Here is a 26208-nt window from a genome sequence, read left to right as displayed (position 1 = left end):
GGTTTAAAGTCATGCGTCCTCCGATACACAACCCAACCAAGCCACACTGCTTCTTAACACAGCGCGCATCCAACCCGGAAGCCAGCCGCACCAATGTGTCGGAGGAAACACCATGCAACTGGCAACCTTGGTTAGCGCGCACTGCGCCCGGCCCGCTACAGGAGTCACTGGTGCGCGATGAGACAAGGACATCCCTTCCTGCCAAACCCTCCCTAACCCGGACGACGCTAGGCCAATTGTGCGTCGCCCCACGGACCTCCCGGTCGCGGCCGGTTATGACTAGAGCCTGGGCGCGAACCCAGAGTCTCTGATGGCACAGCGCCCTTAACCACTGCGCCACCCGGGAGTTCCAGGCACACCTGTCTTTGGGGAGTTTCTCCCATTCTTCTCTGCACATCCTCTCAAGCTATGTCAGGATGGATGGGGAGAGTTGCTGCACAGCTATTTTCAGGTCTCTCCAGAGATGTTCGATCGGGTTCAAATCAAATCAAATGTATTTATATAGCCCTTCGTACATCAGCTGATATCTCAAAGTGCTGTACAGAAACCCAGCCTAAAACCCCAAACAGCAAGCAATGCAGGTGTAGAAGCACGGTGGCTAGGAAAAACTCCCTAGAAAGGCCAAAACCTAGGAAGAAACCTAGAGAGGAACCAGGCTATGTGGGGTGGCCAGTCCTCTTCTGGCTGTGCTGGGTGGAGATTATAACAGAACATGGCCAAGATGTTCAAATGTTCATAAATGACCAGCATGGTCGAATAATAATAAGGCAGAACAGTTGAAACTGGAGCAGCAGCACGGTCAGGTGGACTGGGGACAGCAAGGAGTCATCATGTCAGGTAGTCCTGGGGCATGGTCCTAGGGCTCAGGTCCTCCGAGAGAGAGAAAGAAAGAGAGAAGGAGAGAATTAGAGAACGCACACTTAGATTCACACAGGACACCGAATAGGACAGGAGAAGTACTCCAGATATAACAAACTGACCCTAGCCCCCCGACACATAAACTACTGCAGCATAAATACTGGAGGCTGAGACAGGAGGGGTCAGGAGACACTGTGGCCCCATCCGAGGACACCCCCGGACAGGGCCAAACAGGAAGGATATAACCCCACCCACTTTGCCAAAGCACAGTTCAAGTCCGGTCTCTGGCTAGGTCTGAGGTCCTGAGTGCTTGAGCAGGTTTTCATCAAGGATCTTTCTGTACTTTGCTCCGTTCATCTTTGCCTCGATCCTGACTAGTCTCCCAGTCCCTGCCGCTGAAAAACATCCCCACAGTATGATGCTGCGACATCCATGCTTCACCATAGGGATGGTGCCAGGTTTCCTCCAGACGTGACGCTTGGCATTCAGGCCAAAAAGTTCAATCTTGGTTTCATCAGACCAGAGAATCATGTTTCTCATGGTCTGAGAGTCCTTTAGGTGCCTTTTGGCAAACTCCAAGCGGGCTGTCATGTGCCTTTTACTTAGGAGTGGTTTCAGTCTGGCCACTCTACCATAAAGGCCTGATTGGTGTAGCGCTGCGGAGATGGTTGTCCTTCTGTAAGATTCTCCCATCTCCACAAAGGAACTCTAGCGCTCTGTCAGTGATCATTGGGTTCTTGGTTACCCACTTGACCAAGGCCCTTCTCCCCCGTTTGGTCGGGCGGCCAGCACTAGGAAGAGTCTTTGTGTTTCCAAACTTCTTCCGTTTAAGAATGATGTGTTCTTGGGGACCTTCTGTGTCTCAGAGCTCTAGGGACAATTCCTTCAACCTCATGGCTTGGTTTTTACTCTGACATGCACTGTCAGCTGTGGAACCTTATATAGCCTTTCCAAATCATGTCCAATCAATTAAATTTATCACAGGTGGACTCCAATCAAGTTGTAGAAACATCTCAATGATGATCAATGGAAACAGGATGCACCTGAGCTCAATTTCTAATCTCATAGCAAAGGGTCAGATTACTTATGTAAATAAGGTATTTCTGTTTTTTTTTTATACATTTGAAAACATTTCCAAAAACCTGTGTGGTATTATGTGTAGATGGCTGAGGATGTTTTTTTTAATTTAATCCATTTTAGAGTAAGGCTGTAACTTATATGTAGGAAAAGTCAAGGGCTCTGAAGGCACTGTATATCGTATTGTATCGTTTTGACAATGTCACAATATTATTTTTGCACTAGTTGGCTGTACCTGTTTTCCCTTCACAGCTTGTTCCTTTTAAAATATGGAGACACTTTGTTTTCAGCACTTTTATTTCCATGACTGATCAAATATGTTTTAACATGGTTTCGTAATAAAACTACAGTATCGAATCGCAATACATATATTTTGTTATTCAACTAGACAAGTCAGTTCAGAACAAATTCTTATTTTATAATGACGGCCAAACCTTCCCCTAACCCGGACGACACTGGGCCTGTGCGCCGCCCTATGTGACTCCTGATCACGGCCAGTTGTGATACAGCCTGGGATCGAACCAGGGTCTGTTGGGATGCCTTTAGCACTGAGATGCAGTGCCTTAGACCACTGTTCCACTCGGGTCCCCAAATGTATGTAGAATCGTGAGAATCGAAAATACATATCGTATTGGCACCTAAGTATCGTGATGATATTGTATCGTCCCTGGCCATTTCCAGCCCTACAGGTCCTCAAGTTGACATATTAAAGTACACACACATTTGTAATTGTGAGAGGGAGCTGGGACTCAATTGTGGGTGGAAGGTAATTGTAAGTCCCTACTTGTAAGTGCCACTGGGTGGAGAAGTTCAAATGTTGTTACCCCTGTTGTGCAATTCCTCGGAGTTGTGCCCCTAAATATCAGAGATGCATACATTCTCCACAATCTCTCGTCTCTCCTTTCCCCCTCGTTGCAGAAGCTCATTGCGTATGGCCACATCACAGGCAACGCCCCTGACAGTAGTGCTCCAGGGAAGAGGCTCATCGACCGGCTGGTGGAGACCATCTGTAACTGTTTCCAGGGCCCACAGACAGACGAGGGGGTGCAGCTGCAAATCATTAAGGTGAGTCTGTCAGGGACTCCATTCATCTTAAACCTCTGCTTTATTTATAGTTACATATTTATACCGATGTACCATATATAGCCTAGTTGCCTCTCAGGACAAATTGCTGCCCATTATTTCCCACCTCCATTCCCCACTGTGATACTACAGGTATATCCGGTGGTAAATCTGTCTTTTATGGCTGTACAGTAGGCGTGATGCATAACCAGAGTTTAAGTTTCCCATAGTGGAACTCCAAAGTTGAGGGTCCAAAGTCTGTCTTGTTCATACAAGCCACCAGTATTGTCACTGTTGACAACAGGTTTTATTGGACTGACCAGTCTTCCTATCGTATTTGAACGATCTAGAATGATCTAGAATTCACAAAGGTAGTGCAAGACATGATTTTCTTCTATTTCCCCTGACTGTTCTGACCCCTGCTGTTCTCCTCCAGGCTCTCCTAACTGCAGTGACCTCCCCTCACATTGAGATCCACGAGGGGACTGTTCTACTGACTGTGCGTACCTGTTACAACATCTACCTGGCCAGCCGCAACCTCATCAACCAGACCACCGCCAAGGCCACGCTCACACAGATGCTCAATGTGATCTTCACCCGCATGGAGACACAGGCGGTCAGTATACTGTCCAGACCAGCCCAGTTCACTCTCATATTTACTTGTTCATACATGCAGTCATCTAAACAAATCGATCGACTCCGTCTTAGACCCTGGTCTGTATCCTCTTAAAGCAAGCTGATTGAGTAATGGAGATGAAAATAAATCTTGATTGACTGGAAATGGAGACCTTCCTTGTGTCCCAATAATTTCTCCATAAGTGTATTTGTCAGTTTGTTAACTGTCTGATTGTCTCCTAGCCGACTTGTTCATTGGCTGTTATTCACATGCTGTTTGGTGTTCTGACTAGTTTTATTGATCATGACCTGCATCTATACAGGCTCTGGAGTCTCACGAGCAGGAGAAGGATAGACTGTGTTTGCCCCATCAGAACCCTTCCACTTCCCCTGGGCGTATATGCGGTTCTCCCCGGTCAGACCGCACCCAAGACTTAAGCGGGACGCCATCTCCTGCGGCCAGCACCCCAGACCTCCATACCACGCCCCTGGCCCCAGACACACCCTCCATCAATGGCCAACCAGAGGAGTGCAAGACTGAGGAGGATGTGGCTGTTACAGAGGAGACACCACCTCCAGGTATTGGCGTTGAGTATATTTATACATAACGTCGCTCATGTGCTATTATTGCATGACATTTCTGAAGCCTACATCATCATTTATTTGACACATGTTCTTTTCTCATCAATAGTTTTTGAAGATCCAGTTTCGGAGACCCCAACAACCGTAAAACAGCCAGTCGAGGAAGGGCATGAGGTGGGGCAGGGGGAGAAATCAGAAGTAGGAGGGGATGAGAAACCAGAAGTCGATTCAAAGCCAACAGAGCAACCAACGAGTGAGGAAGTGGCTCCAGCACCTGAACCAGAGCCACAGCCCCAGACCGCACCAGGTTAGGCATTGGTTGTAACCATAGGTGGTGTGATTGGACAGAGTTTGTTAATCAGGGCTTGTCTTGGTCTGTCATTTACACACCTGTATCTGACTGGACTTTTCCACCTCTCCACACAGAAGGGGATCATCTCCCTGAGCAGACAGAGGTGGTGCCCCCTAGACCCAGGACAAATACGAACCAAATGAACGGCATTATGGATGACCGTGGTTCAGTGTCTTCTACAGACATCCTGGTGAGTTAGCTCTTATCTGTGGAATGAGGATGGGTCACATCAAAGGTTTTATGGGAGAAAACAGTGATTTGTGATTATTTTTGCCCCTATGCATTATACATTAGTTTTGGTAGTTTAGTTATATATTGACAATTGCGTTGTATAGTTTAAGCCTGTTCTGTTTAGTTATTTGCTCTCTGTCTTTAGGATGCAGAGTCTATGCAGGGTGGCCAGAACACTGCTCGTTTCTCCCACATCCTGCAGAAAGATGCCTTCCTGGTCTTCCGCTCCCTCTGCAAGCTCTCCATGAAGCCCCTGGCAGACGGACCCCCTGACCCAAAGTGAGACATGATCCGCTAGTCCTTCAGCCCCAGTTTCCCCTCTGTTCAAACGCACAACTCCTCCCTTGTTCTCATCACCTAATCCAAGTCCAAGTTTCTCCTGGCTTTCTCTACACAATGCTATATACAGGGCCTTCAGAAAGTATTAACACCCCTGGACTTTTTTCACATTTTGTTATAAAGTGGGATTCAAATTAATTTGTCTTTTTTTTGTCAATGATTGATACAAAATACTCTCATGTCAAAGTGGAAGAAAAATATTTATAAAAAAATACAACACTATCTTGACTAGATAAGTATGTCAACCCTGCTAAAAGGTGAATTTGTCTCCCAGAATTAGTCTCCCACTGACTTAGGAAGAACGCCTGTATCTTTGTAGTGACTGTGTGTATTGATACACCATCTAAAGTGTAATTAATAACTTCACCATGCTCAGAGGGATATTCAATGTCTGCTTTTATTATTTTTACTGATCTACCAATAAGTGCCCTTCTTTGCGAGGCATTGGAAAACCTCCCTGGTCTTTGTGGTTGAATCTGTGTTTGAAATATACTGCTCAACTGAGGGACCTTACAGATAATTGTATGTTTGGGGTACAGAGATGAGGTAGTCATTCAAAAATCATGTTAACACTATTATTGCACACAGAATGAGTCCTTGCGACGTATTATGTGACTTGTTAAGCACATTTCTACTCCTGATTTTGTTTAGCCTTGCCACAACAAAGGGGTTGAATACTTATGACAATTTATTTTCTTTTTTTTTTCATTTGTAAACATTCTGAAAACATAATTCCACTTTGACATCGTGGGGTATTGTGTGTAGGCCAGTGACAAAACATTTAACTTGAATCCATTTTCAATTCAGGCTGTAACAACAAAATGTGGAACAAGTCAAAGGGTGTGAATACTTTCTCAAGGCACTGTAAATAGCTTCCACTTGGTATATAGACCGTTTTAAAGATCAGTATACCCAGGTTAGCTGGGGGTTTTACATTCGTGACTGGGCTTCTTCAGTTGCTGTAATCTAAAACCCTAAGGCTGGGAGTCTGAATAGGCAAGTGAAAGCTGAGCCTGATCACTGCATCCAAACATATTCGACAGTGACTTGCTATAATTTAAACCTAAATAACTATATTGTACTAAGGCTATAAACTGTACAAATCATTCATATACTAAACTGTTAAATATTTATTTACACTTCCCACAAACTCCCTTTCTTTGCCTCTTTCCCATGTCCTTGTCATCTCTCCTTTCTCCAACTCTCCTTTTCCCTCTTCATTGCCTTTTCCCGTCTTTCTCTTCTCCCCGTCGAACTCCTTCTCTGTCCCCTTACTCTCTCCCCCTCTCCTCAGGTCTCATGAGCTGCGCTCCAAAGTGGTGTCTCTGCAGCTGCTGCTGTCTGTGCTCCAGGGGGCAGGGCCCGTCTTCCGTACCCACGAGATGTTTGTCAATGCCATCAAGCAGTACCTGTGTGTGGCCCTCTCCAAAAACGGGGTGTCCTCTGTGCCCGAGGTGTTTGAGCTCTCCCTCGCCATCTTCCTCACCCTTCTCTCCCACTTTAAAGTCCACCTCAAGATGCAGATCGAGGTTCGTGATACAGGATTTATATATTTTATCTGTGATTTTGAGTCTTTATACTCAATTTAAAATAGGCAACATAGAATGGAAAATAAAAATGAATGATGAAACTACTTACCACTTTTAGTTCCCTCACTGTCTCTACCTCTCCCAGGTGTTTTTCAGGGAGATTTTCCTGACCATTCTGGAAACATCGTCCAGCTCCTTTGAACACAAGTGGATGGTCATTCAGACCCTCACACGGATATGTGCAGGTAAAACACACACAAGCCTGATGGACATTTAGTGTGCATTGCTGTTTATGTACAGCACCGTTCAAAAGTTTGGGGTCACTTAGAAATGTCCTTGTTTTTGAAAGAAAATCAATTTTTTTGTTCATTAAAATAACATCAAATTGATCAGAAGTACAGTGTAGACAGTGTTAATGTTGTAAATGACTATTGTAGCTGGAAATGGCAGATTTGATATGGACTGTCTACATAGGCGTACAGAGGCCCATTATCAGCAACCATCACTCCTGTGTTTCAATGGCACGTTGTGTTAGCTAATCCAAGTTTATCATTTTAAAAGGCTAATTGATCATTAGAAAACCCTTTTGCAATTATGTTAGCACAGCTGAAAACTGTTGTCCTGATTAAGGAAGCAATAAAACTGGCCTTCTTTAGACTAGTTGAGTATCTGGAGCATTCGCATTTGTGGGTTAGATTATAGGCTCAAAATGTACACCACTGTGTACTACTCCCTTCACAGAACAGAGCAAACTGGCCCTAACCAGAATAGAAAGAGGAGTGGGAGGCCCCGGTGCACAACTGAGCAAGAGGACAAGTACATTAGAGGGTCTAGTTGGAGAAACAGATGCCGCACAAGTCCTCAACTGGCAGCTTCATTAAATAGTACCTGCAAAACACCAGTCTCACTGTCAACAGTGAAGAGGCGACTCCGGGACGCTGGCCTTCTAGGCAGAGTTGCAAAGTAAAAGCCATATCTCAGACTGGCCAATAAAAAGAAAATATTAAGATGGGCAAAAGAACACAGACACTGGACAGAGGAAGATTGGAGAAAAGTGTTTAAGTTTGAGATGTTCGGATCACAAAGAAGAACATTTAAGATGCTGGAGGAGTGCTTGACGCCATCTGTCAAGCATGGTGGAGGCAATGTGATGGTCTGGGGGTGCTTTGGTGGTGGTAAAGTGGGAGATTTGTACAGGGTAAAAGGGATCTTGAAGAAGGAAGGCTATCACTCCATTTTGCAACGCCATGTCATACCCTGTGGACGGCGCTTAATTGGAGCCAATTTCCTCCTACAACAGGACAATGACCCAAAGCACAACTCCAAACTATGCAATAACTATTTAGGGAAGAAGCAGTCAGCTGGTATTCTGTCTATAATGGAGTGGCCAGCACAGTCACCGGATCTCAACCTTATTGAGCTGTTGTGGGAGTAGCTTGACCATATGGTACGTAAGAAGTGCCCATCAAGCCAATCCAATTTGTGGGAGGTGCTTCAGGAAGCATGGGAGGAAATCTCTTCAGATTACCTCAACAAATTGACAACTAGAATGCCAAAGGTCTGCAGGGCTGTAATTTCTGCAAATGGAGGATTCTTTGACAAAAGCAAAGTTTGAAGGACACAATTATTATTTCAATTAAAAATTATGATTTATAACCTTGTCAACGTCTTGACTATATTTCCTATTCATTTTGCAACTCGTTTCATGTATGTTTTCATGGAAAACAAGGACATTTCTAAGTGACCCCAAACTTTTGAACGGTAATGTACATATACCAAATGTTTATCTTCTATCCCCCATCTTCAAACCCTTCACCCCCAGATGCTCAGTGTGTGGTGGATATCTACGTAAACTACGACTGTGACCTCAACGCTGCAAACATCTTTGAGCGGCTGGTGAACGATCTATCTAAGATTGCCATGGGGAGGAGTGGCCAGGAGCTGGGGATGACCCCTCTACAGGTTACCTCAAATACATTGACATCATGCTTGGATTTTGTCTGTCGTTTAGCTGTTTCTCTGGGGTAGGAAGTATTTTTGAGCTCTGTAAATGATGTGACAGACCTGTTAACATGAGATATATTGCAGGAGCTGAGTCTGCGTAAGAAGGGTCTGGAGTGTTTAGTGTCCATTCTGAAATGCATGGTGGAGTGGAGCAGAGACATGTATGTCAACCCCAACCTGCAGGCCAACCTCGGTGAGTGTAATGAGCAGTGTGTGTGTCTGGCAGGGATTCTGTTAGGAAAATGTTGTGCCGGACAAATGACTGGGAAGATTTAAATTTATCGGGCATTGCGTGCGTAACTCAGGACATCCGTCCGCACCATCAATAAACGAGGGATGTTGACCAAATGAGCCACATTTTACGTGTCCTTAAAAACAGCCTTTAACAAATAATAAAAACACTACCTTGTGTTTCGATGTGTAGCATATGCAAAAATGTATAGCCTATTGTAAAGGGCATTGCATGTATAGGCTATAAAGATAAGCATTATATTGTTAGATTATACGAGTTACTCTGGTAGGCTTAAAACATTCAACCTCAACTGTCGGAGTCAGTTCTTCATAGGCCTGCAGTACAAAAGGCTAATCGCCACATCACACCTTCACAAATGTTTCTAAACTTTATTAGATTCATATCAAAAGTAAGTCAAGCCGTTGTTTATAGGGAATACAAGCAGGATATTATATTGCGGCAAACGCAACATTACAGTATGAACTTAATTTGTTACAAGAAAAAGACTCAACAGAATGAAACAAAACACTTTCAAACTGGTTTAAACATTCACCAAAGTTTTCAACACGCTATATTACAGCAATTACCAAGAAAGCCTAGTGCCTACCGTACCCAACAAATGACTGCAATAAGCTAATGATATTTATATTACAACAGGCCTACTTATCTCAAATTAAATACGGAGGACACAGTCAGTTCAAACTTAATTTAGCCAACGAAAATATATCAACTGAATGAAAAAATATCCCTCTTGCATATTTAAAGAAATAGTTTAGATTAATATTGGCATACTATCTTACACTATTGGCATACTATCTTACTTTCATTAGGCCTCCATCTTTAAAATCAACAGTACCCAAGGCTCCTCGCTCTCTCTTTCCTCAGCAGTGCGCAAGGAGGTAGACAATGGTGCTGAAGCGGGTGTGGGTGTGTGTGTGTGTGTGTCTAGCTGCACCTCTCAGCCTAAACAGTGTATATCTTGACCCTGCTGTGTGTGACCCAGGCCAGGAGCGGCCGTCAGATGGTGAGGGTCCGGAGCTGAAGCTTCCTGACCACCTGGCGTCTCGTAGAGACAGCGTCAGTTCTCTGGACTCCACCATGTCATCTAGTGTCCAGTCCTCCCAGCCTGACCACCCAGAACAGTATGAGGTCATCAAACAACAGAAGGACGTCATTGAGCACGGCATTGAGCTGTGAGTCTCACACTCTTTGTCCTTCCCTTTGTCTTTCTTTATTTTACTCTGTCTATATACAGTATCAGTCTGGGAGGTAGTGTTAATTTTGTCAACAATAACTGACGAAAAATATTCGTCAAGCACCTATTTTTCCTGACGAAAGCTAATGATGATACTGAGACGAGATGCCGTGAAAAAAACTGTCACAAATGAGTTTTCATTTCAGGTGACAAAAATGTAGTTGTGTAAAGATACCTTAATAGAAAATGACTCAAGTAAAAGTGAAAATCACCCGTTAAAAAACAACTTGAGTAAAAGTATTTGGTTTTAAATATACTTAAGTATCAAAAGTAAAAGTACAAGTATACATCATTTTTAATTGCTTATATTAAGCAAAGCAGACGGCCACATTTTTCTAGTTTTAATTTATTTACGGACAGCCAGGGGCACGCTCCAACATTCAGACATAATTTACAAACAAAACATGTTTTTAGTGAGTCTGCCAGATCAGAGGCAGCAGGGATGACCGGGGATGTTCTCTTGATAAGTGTGTGAATTAGATCATTTTCCTGTCCTGATAAGCATGGGTGTCTGGGAAAATGTGTGGAGTAAAAAGTACATTATTTTCTTTAGGAATATAGTGAAGTAAAAGTTGTCAAATATATACCCAAAAAAACTACTTAAGTAGTACTTTAAAGTATTTTTACTAAAGTACTTTATACCACTGTGAAAATGTGACTAGACGAGAATTCCACATGAGACTAATGCAAGTTCAATTTGACATGAAGCTCCTTTTCATCTGTATTGTCCAATTATATGCGGAATATTTAATGCAATCCTCTTATTGGCAGATTTAACGTGTTTAAGTTGCGCGGGCTTATTGAACTGATCTGCCTGACTCCCACACAGCTCCCGGGCGGTCACTTCAGTCACTCGCTCTCTTTTGAAGTTGATGCACAGCATGGACACTTCAATTGTAGCCTACCTCAACTAGAAACAATTATGTTTACTCTCTTACTTTCACATAGGCTATTTTTGCTTTGATCACATAAGCTCTATTTTTCCGTCTGTGCTGTTTTTCATCTGTTTTGCCACACTCGCCGTCGGCAAGTGCCAGTGCAGTATTTTCCCCCGTTTTGAAATGCTAGTGCTATTTGCTGAATATCAGTATCACATTAACAATTCTGACATTGTTGGAAAGTGTATATTCTCCCATTTTTAATGGAATCACTGTTATTTACCCTCATTGCAAAGGTTATGATTGGGGGGGAAAGCTCTGTATGCCTAAATTGTTTAATCTGTAGCCATGGCTTTGTTGTCCATATGGTAAATCATGGCTGGCATTGGTTACAATCTACTACAATAGCAGTGTGCCAGCTATATGAATGATAGTAGGCCTAGTTGAATGTGGACATGATGGAAGTTAAATATGAACTATTTCATGGGGAAAAATACACTGACTAGTCGACTGATATAACTAAAACTAAGGATGAAATGACTAACATATGACTAAGACTAAAAGGTACTATTACACTAAATCTAAAATGGCTGCCAAAATGAACACTGCCTATCTAGTTATACAGTATATCTGTAGTAGCTATAGATTATTTGTCTCCATCTCTCAAGTTTCAACAAAAAGCCCAAGCGAGGTGTCCAGTTCTTACAAGACCAAGGCATGCTGGGAAACACAGCAGAGGACATTGCCCAGTTTCTACACCAAGAGGAGCGCCTGGACACAGTGAGCACCTCATCACAACCTTGTATCACTGTACAAACATGAAGGAGTTTGATTTAGTAGCCTCTCTAGAGAGTATGCAACAACAGAAAGTTATTGTGATGTGTTCGGACTCGAGTTTGTACTAGAAAAGGTTGTCATTGTAGATGCCAGGTCTTCGTTGTAGATGCCAGGTCTTCGTTGTAGATGCCAGATCTTCGTTGTAGATGCCGGGTTGTCATTGTAGATGCCAGATCTTCATTGTAAATGCCAGATCTTCATTGTAGATGCCAGATCTTCATTGTAGATGCCAGATCTTCATTGTAGATGCCAGATCTTCATTGTAGATGCCAGATCTTCATTGTAAATGCCAGGTTGTCACTGTTGATGCCAGATCTTCATTGTAGATGCCAGGTTGTCATTGTAAATTAGAATTGGTTCTACCTTACATGGTTATATTTATATAAAATACATAGCTAAAAGGGTTTGTTAGAGCTTCCTATCTCTGGCACAGCTCTTCACCATTTCCCCATCTCTCCTTTCTCTTCTCTCTAGACCCAGGTGGGGGAGTACCTGGGGGAGAACGTGCGTTTCAACAAGGAGGTGATGTACAGCTACGTGGACCAGCTGGACTTCTGTGGCCGGGACTTTGTCTCTGCTCTGAGGGCTTTCCTGGAGGGCTTCCGGCTCCCCGGAGAGGCCCAGAAAATTGACAGGCTCATGGAGAAGTTCGCTGCCCGATATCTGGAGTGTAACCAGGGGTAAGGGAGACATGTCAGTGACTGTTTGCTACCAGCAGGGGGAGGAGTTGAGTTTGCATACACGCTCTGGAAACATGTCGTTGAGAACATCCTCAATTATAGATACTGCATGGACGTGTAGCCTCTTTGAATATTCAATATGTAATGCACAGTGGTTTACTGATGCACCACCTTGTTACCTCAACTGGCCTTAACCTCTTGCCCCTGCAGACAGACTGAGTTTGCCAGTGCAGACACGGCCTACGTATTGGCCTACTCCATCATCATGCTCACCACCGACCTGCACAGTCCACAGGTCAGAACACCAACCAATCGGTTTATTTAGCCTGTTCATCTATCCATACACCCACGTCCAGTTATTTGTATTCAGTGTTGTTCCCCACCGTTATTTGACCTGTTCAGGTGAAGAACAAAATGACCAAGGAGCAGTACATCAAAATGAACCGTGGTATCAACGACAGTAAGGACCTGCCTGAGGAGTACCTGTCCTCCATATACGATGAGATCGCTGGCAAGAAGATCGCCATGAAGGACAGGAAGGAGCACACGATCACACCCAAGACTAGCAAGCACAGTGAGTCGAGATAACAGGGGTAATACAAGCCAGAGACAGATATATTTAGAGTTGGGACAACTTTTAGAATTGGCAATATTGTTCTCACTCTTAGGCGTTCACTGATGAAGCATTGCTTAAATATTCCCAATGTTATTATCATTGAGCGTGGGAAATGCCCTTTACAAGTTAAGTATTATTAATGTGAGTGGTGAGCCCACATGTCTGCCGTAGAATGTGGTAGTGTCATGTAAATGCATCTGGCTCTGTGACAGACGATCTAAAACTGTATGTATTATGCATCAACTGAACCCCTACACCACCCAGCTTAGTGGGAATTGTAAAGCCTACAAGTTACCGTGAAGAGTGTGTTGGTCATGTGATAATCTAGGCACTCTCTTTCTTTTCAGGTGTAGCCACTGAGAAGCAGCGTCGTCTGCTGTATAACGTAGAGATGGAACAGATGGCCAAGACAGCCAAGGCCCTGATGGAGGCTGTGAGCCACGCCCAGGCTCCCTTCTTCAGCGCCACCCACCTGGAACACGTCCGGCCCATGTTTAAGGTACTGCAGAGCCAACCCTCGCAATGACCATGTCCTTTGTAGCTCAGTTGGTAGAGCATGGTGCTTGCAACACCCGGATAGTGGGTTCGATTCCCGGGACCACCCATAAGTAAAATGTATGCATGCATGACTGCAAGTTTCTCACACATGACTGCAAGTTTGTTTGGATAAAAGAGTGGACTAAATGGCATATACTATTATAGTATCACCTCATTAGGACCACTGCACCACCATCTGCAGTGGCTGGGATGGGTAATGCTTTTGAATGTGTACAAGAAGGTGGCTTTATGACCAATGCTCTGCGTGTGTGTTGCAGTTGGCGTGGACCCCTCTCCTGGCAGCCTTCAGCGTGGGGCTGCAGGACTGTGATGACCAGGAGGTGGCCTCTCTGTGTCTGGAGGGGATCCGCTGTGCCATCAGGATCACCTGTATCTTCAGTATGCTGGTCAGAGGCCACAGCAAAATAATTCAATGTATCATCCTAACACCTTTACTATCCGTGGACTATGATTAATTTTGTTAACCCCCCCCCCCATCAAACATGGTTCTATGCTCAACATGAAATTGAATCTCCTAGCCTGTTTTGTCTGTTTCCTTGAATGACTCATCTGTCTGTCTTCGCGGCGCTGTGCAGTTGGAGAGGGATGCGTATGTCCAAGCCTTGGCTCGGTTCACCCTGCTCACAGCCAGCTCCAGCATCACTGAGATGAAGCAGAAGAACATCGACACCATCAAGACCCTTATCACTGTGGCCCACACAGACGGAAACTACCTGGGCAACTCTTGGCACGAGGTAGGTCAGGGCTTCTCCCATGAAGCCAACTTGGCTTTCCCAACCCTGCCTCTCATCTCTTCTGTGAGTCAGAAATCCACCCCATCTATCCGTCTGTCTCTATGCAAACAAATCCAGTGGAAAGAGAGCATAGGACTTGACTTGGTAGAGATGTCATGAAAAGAACATGGAGGCTGACCTCTAACCCTTGGCCTGTGTTTCTCTGTGCAGATCCTGCGGTGTATCAGCCAGCTGGAGTTGGCCCAGCTGATTGGCACAGGGGTGAAGACACGCTACATCTCTGGAGTGGTCCGGGACAGTCAGGCTGGCATCAAGGGTTTCCCAATCGGGGGAGAGGAGTTCATGCCCCTGGGACTGGGTAGGTCACACAGGGCTTTGAAAATCAGGGACAGTTAGTGTGTAAATGGTGTGTGTGTGTGTGAAGATGTGGTCCTCTAAAGGGTGTCCACCAACTCTGCCCAGAGTGGGTGAAATTTGTCTTACTTATGTTATAGAAATACATTTTACCAAGACAAGTATGAATATTCATGTTCTGAATCGTTCAGTGGGGTCTTTCTCTAACATATCATTAAAGGAGAACTTTTTAAAGTATTGGAATTTCAAATGAAAATAAAGCTTATCTACTAAAATATGAAAATGCTATATTTCGTGTCTCAAAATCGATATCCTCCTTACCTCTATATTGTTTTATATCCTGCGGATTCGAGAATAAAGATGACGAAAGTCAGTCAGCCAGTTGGCCTTAATTCTTGCACAGAATCCATTCTAGCTGGCGTGATGCAATTTGACTGATTTTTGAACAATTTATATTCTCTGGCCTCCATTGATTTAGTCACCCTAATTCTGTCCATCCTACAAGGGTTAAAAAGTCCAATAACTTTTGAACGGATTATGATGGAGACGTGAGGTTTGGACCATTGGTTTTCTTAGAGGATTATCTACCCAACATGTCATTTTACCCATTGGTCAAAGATGCATTTTTGATTGGACACCATATCTTCTGTAGCTTAGTTGGTTTGAGCATGGAGCTTGCAATGACAGTATAGTGGGTTCGAATGCCGGGATCACCCGTGTGTAAAATATATGCACGCTTGACTGTAAGTCACTTTGGATTAAAGTGTTGGCTAAATGGCATAATATGTTAAATGTTGTGTCTGAAATGGGTTTCCTGTTGCAGGGACCCTGGTGGGAGGTCCAGACAGGAGGCAGATGGCTCATATCCAGGAGTCCGTGGGAGAGACCAGCTCTCAGAGCGTGGTGGTGGCTGTAGACAGGTGAGAGATACACGTTCAACGTACATCCATGGCTGCAGACATCTGTTCTTAATCATTTATGTCCATGTGACTGTATCTGGATGGTGCTTTCTGGAAGTACTTGTCTTGTAAATCTGACCTGTATTTGTTTGCAGGATCTTCACTGGTTCCACAAGGCTGGATGGAAATGCAGTTGGTAAGTGGATGTTTGTGTGTGTGTGTGTGTGTGTGTGTGTGTGTGTGTGTGTGTGTGTGTGTTTCTGATGTTGTCCTGTGTCCTTTTCCTAGTGGACTTTGTGCGGTGGTTGTGTGCTGTCTCCATGGATGAACTGGCCTCTGCTCACCAGCCGAGGATGTTCAGTCTGCAGAAGATAGTAGAGATCTCCTACTACAACATGAACCGTATCCGTCTGCAGTGGTCACGCATCTGGCAGGTCATCGGAGACCACTTCAACAAGGTGAGCTCCTATCTTCAGTAAGGAAGGTGTCCTGGAACCAGATTAAGCATATTCCTGGACTAAGAAACACTTTCAATTGAGATTGTCCATTGAGAATTGTTAGTCCAGCAGTCGTCCAAATCTATTAATCTAACCTGATTATGCAGAGACTTCGTCTATCAAGGGCTCCAGACTAACATTTTCCACTGGCTGTAATGGTGCTACTATCTTTTTCAGTTGGTATCACCAGCCAATGATTTGGTCTGGTCACGTCATTTCTTTTTTTCTGCAGCGTTACACATCATACATTTTTGTAAATCACCTTATAACGTAATTCACAGTGCTTTAGACTGTGTAATAGACTACTGAGATGGTAGGCTATTCAAAAACAGTTGTTTCATCTAACATGTCCAAGCAGGAATGAATGATTCAAGATATTTTGATGTGCAACCTAATCCAGTGACTGTCATGAATTGTGGGTTGACAATAGGCGATTGTTTTATTTTACTGTTAAAATAGGCCTCCAGAATTTCCAGAATTTTGTTGATCAATAGAGATTCATCTTTATGTGCACTAATATCATATGCTAATTCACCACATGAGGAAGTGAAAACTCCAAGCACATTATCTAGATCAGGAACACTAAATATAATACCTACTGCTAGTAGTCATGTATTAGTCTATGTCCAATGAATGTCCTAAAAAGACTTTGCAGTTGTAGCTTGCTACCTTATGCACTCGCATTGGCCCACGCGCACTTCGAATCTTAAAGCCAAATCAGATAAAAGTTCTACAATCAGAAGCCTTTTTTCTCTATCCTGGAGCCCACATTGGGGGAGAGGGAGAGAGAGTGGCTCGCTCATCACAGCAGCAGGCCCCAGGGAAACGGCAGACACTTTCATTACAGGAATCATGAGGAGAATGCACTATACTGGTTTTCGACACCCCAAAAAATAGGACGTTTTGGAACTTGAGTGAGGTGACCATGCAATGAATGTTCAGCTCACACTGATGTGGCAAGTACGTTTTTACTTTCACAGCCAAGTCAAAAGGGTGGCAAAAACAAAAAGTATTGTGCCCTGCTATGTACCGACTGGATCTATGCCTATGTGTCTGCTCCTCCACCAGGTGGGCTGCAACCCCAACGAGGACGTGGCCATCTTTGCCGTGGACTCTCTGAGGCAGCTGTCCATGAAGTTCCTGGAGAAAGGAGAGCTGGCTAACTTCCGCTTCCAGAAGGACTTCCTGCGGCCATTTGAACACATCGTGAAGAAGAACAGGTAGAGAGAGACTGGACCAGGGGAAAGAGGGGGAAGGGAGATAGTAGGAGGTGGAACAATCTAGGGGATATGATGTGGAAAAACCCTGCCAGCACAGAACCAAATCCAGCCTTCACACTCACCACAAATGCTTGACTCTTTGTCCCACTCTTTCTTTCCTCCACAGATCTCCCACTATCAGGGACATGGTGATCCGCTGTGTGGCCCAGATGGTCAACTCCCAGGCAGCCAACATCCGCTCCGGCTGGAAGAACATCTTCTCTGTGTTCCACCAGGCCGCCTCGGATCACGACGAGAACATTGTGGAGCTGGCCTTCCAGACTACTGGCCACATAGTCAGTGAGTACCGACACGTTAGGACTGGGGCTCAACCATCGTTTTGTCTCAAAGGGCATGGCCAGCTCGGTAGAGAAATGGACTGCTGTGTAATAATTCTCCTTTCTCTTCTCCAGTGATCACGTTTCAGCAGCACTTTGCAGCAGCCATAGACTCCTTCCAAGATGCAGTGAAGTGTCTGTCTGAGTTTGTGTGCAACGCTGCCTTCCCTGACACCAGTATGGAGGCCATCCGGCTCATACGCCACTGTGCTAAATATGTGGCTGAACGGCCGCAGGTAGGCATCCCACAGAATTCCAAAGCACATCCCAAACCTAGATCACAAAGTACTAAAGTGCTTTCTAATCAAGCCTGCAACCGAACAGCATTTTGGAGTGGATTCTTTATTTGCATCATGGTTAAGTACATGATGGTGCCAGTCCATCATGATAATGTTCCTCTAATGGGTCTTCCCTGTCTGTCCCCAGGCTCTGCGGGAGTACACCAGTGATGACATGAACGTGGCCCCAGGGGACCGGGTGTGGGTGAGAGGCTGGTTCCCCATCCTCTTTGAGCTGTCCTGCATCATCAACCGCTGCAAGCTGGACATCAGGACGAGGTAAGGAATCTGACCCTTAGCTCACCCTACATGTGTAGAGGCACCACAAATGTAATGCTTTGAGCCCAATAGGCATTCATGTACGCTTGACGTGTGTGTCTTTCTGCCACAGGGGTCTGACTGTGATGTTTGAGATTATGAAGAGCTATGGACACACCTTTGAAAAGCACTGGTGGCACGACCTTTTCCGCATCGTCTTCCGCATCTTTGACAATATGAAGCTCCCTGAGCAACAGACGGAGGTGAGAGGCTGTAGGGATTGTCATTGGTTCCACTGAATGACTGTCTTGAGTAGGCATTTCTGTAATTAACACTGGCTTTTGCACCAGTCACTCACTCAACCTCGTGATTTGTTGTGTTGCTCGTCTGTGTGTATTTTGTGTGTTGTGATTTATCGTAGAAGCACGAGTGGATGACCACGACCTGTAACCACGCCCTGTACGCCATCTGTGATGTCTTCACCCAGTTCTATGAGCCTCTCAGTGAGGTCCTGCTGGCTGACATCTTCACTCAGCTGCAGTGGTGTGTCAGACAAGGTGGGTCCTATACTCCCCACAGAGAGAGGGGGGAAAAGAGAGCAGCTGACTCACACAGACACACACACCAGAGAGGGGGGGGAAAGAGAGCATCTGACTCACACAGACACACACACCAGAGAGAGGGGGGGAAAGAGAGCATCTGACTCACACAGACACACACACCAGAGAGAGGGGAGAAAAGAGAGCAGCTGACTCACACAGACACACACACCAGAGAGAGGGGAGAAAAGAGAGCAGCTGACTCACACAGACACACCAGAGAGAGGGGAGAAAAGAGAGCAGCTGACTCACACAGACACACACCAGAGAGAGGGGGGAAAAGAGAGCAGCTGACTCACACAGACACACACCAGAGAGAGGGGAGAAACGGCAGCTGACTCACACACACACACACACCAGAGAGAGGGGAGAAACGGCAGCTGACTCATACAGACACACACACACACCAGAGAGAGGGGAGAAACGGCAGCTGACTCGCACACACACTTAACTAATTCAATTCAAGCAGTATTCACTGTAATATTCTTTGAAACATTTACCAGGAGTTTGAAGTTTGGTGACGTAATGGTGAATGACACCACTATTTTCTCTCCACTACCCCAGATAATGAGCAGTTGGCCCGGTCAGGGACTAACTGCCTAGAGAACCTGGTCATCCTGAATGGGGAGAAGTTTAGCCCAGAGGTGTGGAACGTCACCTGCTCCTGTATGCTGGACATCTTCCAGACCACCAGCCCACACGCGTGAGTTCTGCTGCCGGCCTGTTTGTCACCCTGTTTTCACTTTTGCAACCCATCACCATAAACAGGCATCCAACAGTAATTCTCAATGTGTTTTTAAATATTTATTTGCACACATAGACAGAAAACGCACTGTTATAGTAAGAAATGCTGATCTTGTATTTGCGTTGCATTGCAAGAACAAGTCTGATGTCAGATGTAGTCATGAGCAGAACTTTCAGCAGGCCATGGTAAGTCATGGACACAGGAAACCCTTCCTCCAATAAACCACATGACTGATGATGTGCACATTCTTTTTTCTCCTCTCTACAGCCTGTTGACATGGCGACCAGCTGGTCAGGAAGAGGAGGCTGGTGATGGGAAACATATGGTGGGTAAACAATATTTATGAAGCTTCAGACAGTCAAATTAAAGCTTTTGAGCCTGACTATAGACATACATTAGTATATGGCAGTGATTTGACTTTTGAAAATAAATATCTTGCCGTTTGTTTGTATCATGAGTTGTTTTCTCTCAAACATACTACAGGATGTAGATTTTGACACCCAATCCCAGAGCAGCTATGACAGAGCCCTGTCAGAGAGAGGAGGTCAGAGCCAAATGTCCACTGCCAGCGATGAGACCTGGAAGGGTAAACCCCATGCCAGTATGCAACGAATTACAGAAACCTTTTGACTCTCTCACCTCAATTCACATTTCTATTTTTATACGTACCTCATCCTCCTTGTCGTGTTCCACTTTTCCACATTTGACCTCAGTCTCTCGTGGGTTCCTATCTGTCTTCCTGATGCCGCTGTGCTCTGTGTCTGTGGCAGGAGTGTCAGACCAGAAGCTGTTTGCTGGACTGCTCATCAAGTGTGTGGTGCAGCTGGAGCTGATCCAGACCATTGACAACATTGTCTTCTACCCGGCAACCAGCAAGAAGGAAGATGCCGAAAATATGGCTGCTGCACAGGTTTGTCATAATGGAGCTAAACTACAATGGCTCGAAACTGAAGTCTTGACCCATATTCACATTTAATCAGGGCATTTATGCATCAACTTAGTAGGGTGTTTTGGGTGTACTGTATGTTGTTGGAGGATTGACCTAGACTCTGTGCTATGTCTCTCCCAGAGGGATGCTCTGGAGGAGGCTGCAGAGGAAGGGGACCCTGGGCAGGGGGAGCAAGGCATGTACAGACACCTCTCCTCCCAGCACCTTTTCAAGCTGCTGGACTGCCTGCTGGAGTCACACACCTTCGCCAGAGATTTCAACTCTAACAACGAGCAGAGGACTGCACTCTGGAGAGCAGGTGCGTTCAACTGTCTGTGTGTCTGGTGTGTTCAGATCTGTCATGTGAGATACAGGATTCTCTTGTCATCTCTGTGGTATGTCCATCTACATTCATATGGCTGTCTGTGTCTCAGGATTTAAGGGGAAGTCGAAGCCCAATCTGCTAAAGCAGGAGACCAGTAGCCTGGCCTGTAGCCTGCGTATTCTGTTCCGTATGTACTGTGACCGCCAGCTCCAGGACTCCTGGCCTGACATCCAGACACGACTGCTGCTGTGAGTGTCCTGGAGAGGGAAAGACAGGGGGAGGGATCATGTTGTGAAAGCTTTTTACAATTGTAAAGCGACTTTGGGTCTTTGAGAAGTGCTATATAAAGACCATGTATTATTATTATTGTTAAATACGTAAAAGTTACTTGTGCTACTTGAACAACAAGACTAGCTTGAATGTAAATTTGATTACATCATGTCATCCTTAGTCTTCCTGATTGGCCCATCTGTAATAGGTTCTTCATCAATGGTTTGTGGGGGTGTTCCCCCTCTGGCAGTGAGATATGTGGTAATGTTGGTCCTGTGTGTCCTGTCCTGTCCTCAGCGTGTGCAGCGAGGCCCTGGCCTACTTTATCAGCCTGACCTCTGAGAGCCACAGAGAGGCCTGGACAAGCCTGCTCCTCCTGCTGCTCACCAGGACTCTTCGACTGACCGACATCAAGGCACACACTCATTTATTCACAAGTTACACACACTACATACACATGGACTGAAATGTTTGCCCCACAAGATTGATCTGTTTTTTAAAATGGTAATATTACCCTATGAAAACTGTTTGTGAGGGACTGTCTGCAAGCACCATTTCAACTATCTACCCCAAGTCAGTAAAAGCGATGAAAAGAAGACTGTCCATTTCCCCTGATGTCCAATTGGAGTAACCTAATAGTGGAAATGGTTTGATTATTGAGCTGTAGGACAGCCCTTCATTGGCCTCCTTTCCCCTTAGGCAATGAATTTGACTTCGATAGAGGAAGTAGACAGATTATTTGACAGTTTGTCTGTGTAATGACCTGGGTATGTAAAAGAGGACATCGGATGTGTGCAGGCAGACCAGGGACTGCCCCCGGGGCCTTGGGATACCTCGGCTACATTAAGGATCTCTGAATTAGACACTCGGGTTCAGTGCAGATTTCCTGTATATGGTGTCCAATCAGTTAACCTTAGCATTGTTCTTACTTCTTGAATTATATTCAAGTTGATTTGGGACAGCAAGTAGCCTTGCAGTTAAGAGCGTTGGACCAGTAACCGAAAGGTTGCTGGTTCAAATCCCCGAGACGACTAGGTGAAAAATCTCTGTGCCCTTGAGCAAGGCACTTAACCCTAATTGCTCCTGTAAGTGCTCTGGATAAGAGCGACTGCTAAATTACTAAAACGTCAATTTGAGTAACAAAAGGAAGGACACTAGCTTAGGTACCAACAAGTTTCTGTGTGTATATCAATCGGATACGAACAGGAAGAATGCAGCTTTAGGGGTCATTCTGACTTTGATTAACAAATGTTTCCCCTTTGCAAATCCCACCTACAGGTGTTTTACCTGGTCGTATTTAAACAAACAATGTTGACTTTCAACTTTGGCCATATTTCAAACAATTCACTCTTTGACATCACACTCCACTCGAAGCTTAATTAGCATATATCTGTTTGACGCTAAATAGCCTGCTCTTTCCCCCCCTCTTCAGTTCAAGCCTCATGCCTCCTGTTACTACCCGCACCTGTGTGAGATGATGCAGTTTGACCTGATCCCAGAGCTCCGCGCCGTCCTACGCCGTTTCTTCCTCCGCATCGGCTCCGTCTTCCACATCGCTGCTCCTGAGATGGGCCAGCCACAGCCCCCGGCACCCTAGGAGGGTCTGGAGATGGAACGGGGAGGCTGGTGGGACTCTGAGGTGTATGGGAGCTCCCCTATCAGAAGTAGGGGAGTGTGTAGTAATGCAAGAGATCGAAGCAATGATTGTTACCCTCAGGGGCAGATGCTTTGAAAGTCATCAGTTCCTGTTTATCTCCTGCAAAGGAAAGGCTTGGAGTGTTGGTGATAAGTTCCGGTGCCCTACTGACTCCCCCTAGAAGTTCTAGAGCCCCTGCTGGGAGAAAAGCACTGTGACTGGACAGAGCGCTCTACTAACTGTTTCTCAACACTCTGACGTTAAATGTCAAATGTAATGGAAAATGAACTACAATTTATTTATTGATGCTATTTTATATATATATACACACACACACACACAGTGCATTCAGATAGTATTCAGACCCCTTGACTTTTCCTACATTTTATGTTACATCGTTATTCTAAAATGGATTAAATAATTTTTCCCCCTCATCCATTGACACACAATAATACCCCATAATGACATAGCAAAAAGGTTTTTAGAAATTTTTGCATATGTATTAAAAATCTTTTTTTAAACAATCACATTTACATAAGTATTCAGACCCTTTACTCAGTACTTTGTTGAGTGTTGGGTATGATGCTACAAGCGTGGCATACCTGTATTTGGGGAGTTTCTCCCATTTTTCTCTGCAGATCCTCTCAAACTCAGTCAGGTTGGGTGAGGAGCGTTGCTGCACAGCTATTTTCAGTTCTCTCCAGAGATGTCGGCTTGGGTTCAAGTCTGGGCTGTGGCTAGGCCACTCAAGAACATTCAGAGACTTGTCCCGAAGCCACGCCTGCGTTGTCTTGGCTGTGTGCTAAGTGTTGTTGTCCAGTTGGAAGGTGAACATTTGCCCAAGTCTGAGGTCCTGAGCACTCTGGAGACGGTTTTCATCAAGAATCTCTCTGGACTTTGCTCCGTTCATCTTTCCCTCGAGCCTGACTAGTCTCCCAGGCCCTGCCTCTGAAAAACATCTCCACAGCAAGATGCTGCCACCACCATGCTTAGGGATGGTGCCAGGTTTCCTCCAGACGTGACAATTGTCATTCACGCCAAAGAGTTAAATCTGGGTTTCATCAGACCAGATAATCTTGTTTCTCATGGTGTGAGAGTCTTTAGGTGCCTTTTGGCAAACTCCAAACGGGCTGTCATGTGCCTTTTACTGAGAAATTGCTTCCGTCTGGCCACTCTACCATAAAGACCTGATTGGTGGACGGACTGCTACAGAGATGGTTATCCTTCTGGAAGGTTCTCCCATCTCCACAGAAGAACTCTGGAGCTCTGTCAGAGTGACCATCGGGTTCTTGATCACCTCCCTGACGAAGCCCCTTCTCCCCAGATTGCTCAGGCCGGCCAGCTCTAGGAAGAGTCTTGGTGGTTCCAAACTTCTTTCATTTAAGAATGATGGAGGCCACTGTGTTCTTGGGGACCTTCAATGCTGCAGAAATGTTTTTGTACCCTTCCAGATCTGTGCCTCGACACAATCCTGTCTCGGAGCTCTACGGACAATTCCTTCAACCTCCTGGCTTGGTTTTTGCTGACATGCACTGTCAACTTTGGAACTTTATGTAGACAGGTGTGTGCCTTTCTGAATAATGTCCAATCAATTGAATTTACCACAGGTGGACTCCAAGCTGTAGAAACTTCAAGGATGATCAATGGAAACAGGATGCACCTGAGCTCAATTTTTGTATTAAAAAAAATTATAAATGCAAAAATGCCTTAACCTGTTTTCACTTTGTCATTATGGGGTATTGTGTGTAGATTGATATCCATTATAGAATAAAGCTGTAATGTAACAAAATGTTGAAAAAGTCAAGGGGTCTGAATACTTTCTGAAGGCACTGTGTGTGTGTATATATATCTATCCTGTACCTGATTTTGTTTGTCCCATTTGTTGATTTGATTACTTTCTGTTTATAAGACTGAACAAACATGCATATTCAAATGCTAAAGCAAATAAAGAATTACTGAATATGCTGAAAAGTCCACTGGCAGAGAGGCTCATTGGAAACCTGTGTCGATAAGCAAATGATAATACAGCAAAGTATCCTCAGTGTCTCCCATTGTGATGCGCTTGTTGATCTGATCCAAAAATATTGTAACTGATAGGCCTGATACCAAGGCTCATCCCTATTACTGTCCCTTTTCGTTATGTAAAATGTCTTCTTCATTTGATGTTATTGGTGGTTGGTTTTTGGCCTCCTGTGTTATTTGTATTGTAGTACAACCTGTATTGAGTGTCCCACTCTGAGATGGGCATTGATGGGAATAGCTTGCTGTGTTTGGGGCTCCACTGGTTCCAGAGTGAGTCCTAATGGATAAGCCCTATGGCTGCACTTGTTGGGTTGTTCCCCTGCCACCATTCCCCATTAATCACATTGTGTGAATCACTATGGCCTGTTTTAACATTCCCTATTTTACTCATTTGTTCTTTTTTATAATTTTATCGTGATTATTACATGCCAGTTTATTTGAGGGGCTTGTTGAGGGGCTTGTTCTTTTTCAAATGTCCTATGTTTTCTCCCCAAACGGAGTCTTGGAGGGTTCCAATGTTCTGAGTGCAAAAATTAATTAATTGCTATTTTCTAGAATGAATCTATTGTCCTGTAAAGGTCTTCAAGGCAAAGCCCATGATATATAGCAAGGATGAGATTTTATTGTCCCATTAAACTGTTCTATTTTTCTATTTTCCCTGTTCTGTTTTACACCTATTGAGTCTGTTTGAACAGAGCCCTCTCATGTATTAACTTTCCAGTACTTTCTCAGCCTGTCAGTGAAAATACACCAGACAGGAGAAAGAATGAAGCAAAACCAAACGTTACTCCTAAACATGTCGGTGTATAGCTATCCACTTTACCATTTGTAGTTTAATACTGTCTACATTTTTTTTTTTTTAGGCAAGGATGTATGTAATTATTTGAAATGCATTTAAATATTTTTAAGAAGCATTCCTCCCCCTTCCAACTATGGAATTCTACTTTTCCCTAAAGAATGGGGATCTATATATAAATATACAGTATATGGGAGAAATACAAACTGTAAAATAATTATACATATAAGTGCTATACATATTGTGATGTAATCTTCCAAGCATTTGGTGAAGTATTCAATAAACCTTGAATTCAGATCTATAGCAGCACTTTTGACTTGGGTTGCTTGTTTCAGTGGATGGAAAGTGTGAAATAATCTCAACTGTTGTAGGTTAGTGTAGCGATTTTTCTGGCTTTTTGACAATGCGTTTCTAAAGATGACCACCAGTGTGGCGCTGTAAACCCCCCAAACGTCCGAATGTGTCGAATGCAATTTGGGTGTAACAAAGGTTACCATGGAAATGTGTAACATCCTTTGTTTGGGGTGTAGCCACAGAAAAATTAACTAAATCTATATGTTTCATT

The 26208-nt window shown here is 44.5% G+C and overlaps 1 protein-coding gene across 1 annotated transcript in view; it reads left to right on the top strand.

Moving 5' to 3' along the window:
• The window catches only part of arfgef2 (ADP-ribosylation factor guanine nucleotide-exchange factor 2 (brefeldin A-inhibited)), a 36594-nt gene extending 13334 nt beyond the window's left edge, over positions 1-23260 (top strand). Inside the window, exons 4-39 of the mRNA XM_036988199.1 lie at positions 2854-3000; positions 3434-3613; positions 3936-4191; positions 4304-4501; positions 4621-4736; positions 4923-5056; positions 6411-6645; positions 6791-6890; positions 8468-8607; positions 8734-8842; positions 9885-10074; positions 11683-11794; positions 12326-12531; positions 12742-12826; positions 12934-13105; positions 13495-13646; positions 13963-14091; positions 14281-14439; positions 14650-14797; positions 15617-15713; positions 15848-15888; positions 15981-16150; positions 17258-17409; positions 17576-17748; positions 17862-18022; positions 18213-18343; positions 18456-18585; positions 18744-18879; positions 19486-19624; positions 19934-19991; positions 20150-20267; positions 20437-20576; positions 20736-20913; positions 21029-21167; positions 21487-21604; positions 22622-23260. Coding sequence (XP_036844094.1) covers positions 2854-3000; positions 3434-3613; positions 3936-4191; positions 4304-4501; positions 4621-4736; positions 4923-5056; positions 6411-6645; positions 6791-6890; positions 8468-8607; positions 8734-8842; positions 9885-10074; positions 11683-11794; positions 12326-12531; positions 12742-12826; positions 12934-13105; positions 13495-13646; positions 13963-14091; positions 14281-14439; positions 14650-14797; positions 15617-15713; positions 15848-15888; positions 15981-16150; positions 17258-17409; positions 17576-17748; positions 17862-18022; positions 18213-18343; positions 18456-18585; positions 18744-18879; positions 19486-19624; positions 19934-19991; positions 20150-20267; positions 20437-20576; positions 20736-20913; positions 21029-21167; positions 21487-21604; positions 22622-22786 — 5214 coding nt within the window. The 3' untranslated portion in view covers positions 22787-23260. The remainder of the gene's footprint in view (positions 1-2853; positions 3001-3433; positions 3614-3935; positions 4192-4303; positions 4502-4620; positions 4737-4922; positions 5057-6410; positions 6646-6790; positions 6891-8467; positions 8608-8733; positions 8843-9884; positions 10075-11682; positions 11795-12325; positions 12532-12741; positions 12827-12933; positions 13106-13494; positions 13647-13962; positions 14092-14280; positions 14440-14649; positions 14798-15616; positions 15714-15847; positions 15889-15980; positions 16151-17257; positions 17410-17575; positions 17749-17861; positions 18023-18212; positions 18344-18455; positions 18586-18743; positions 18880-19485; positions 19625-19933; positions 19992-20149; positions 20268-20436; positions 20577-20735; positions 20914-21028; positions 21168-21486; positions 21605-22621) is intronic.
• The last annotated feature ends 2948 nt before the right edge of the window (positions 23261-26208 follow it).

The sequence above is a fragment of the Oncorhynchus mykiss genome, chromosome 9, assembly GCF_013265735.2.
Source record: "Oncorhynchus mykiss isolate Arlee chromosome 9, USDA_OmykA_1.1, whole genome shotgun sequence".
NCBI classification, from domain to species: domain Eukaryota; kingdom Metazoa; phylum Chordata; class Actinopteri; order Salmoniformes; family Salmonidae; genus Oncorhynchus; species Oncorhynchus mykiss.
This window is presented reverse-complemented; position numbering and strand designations above follow the sequence as displayed.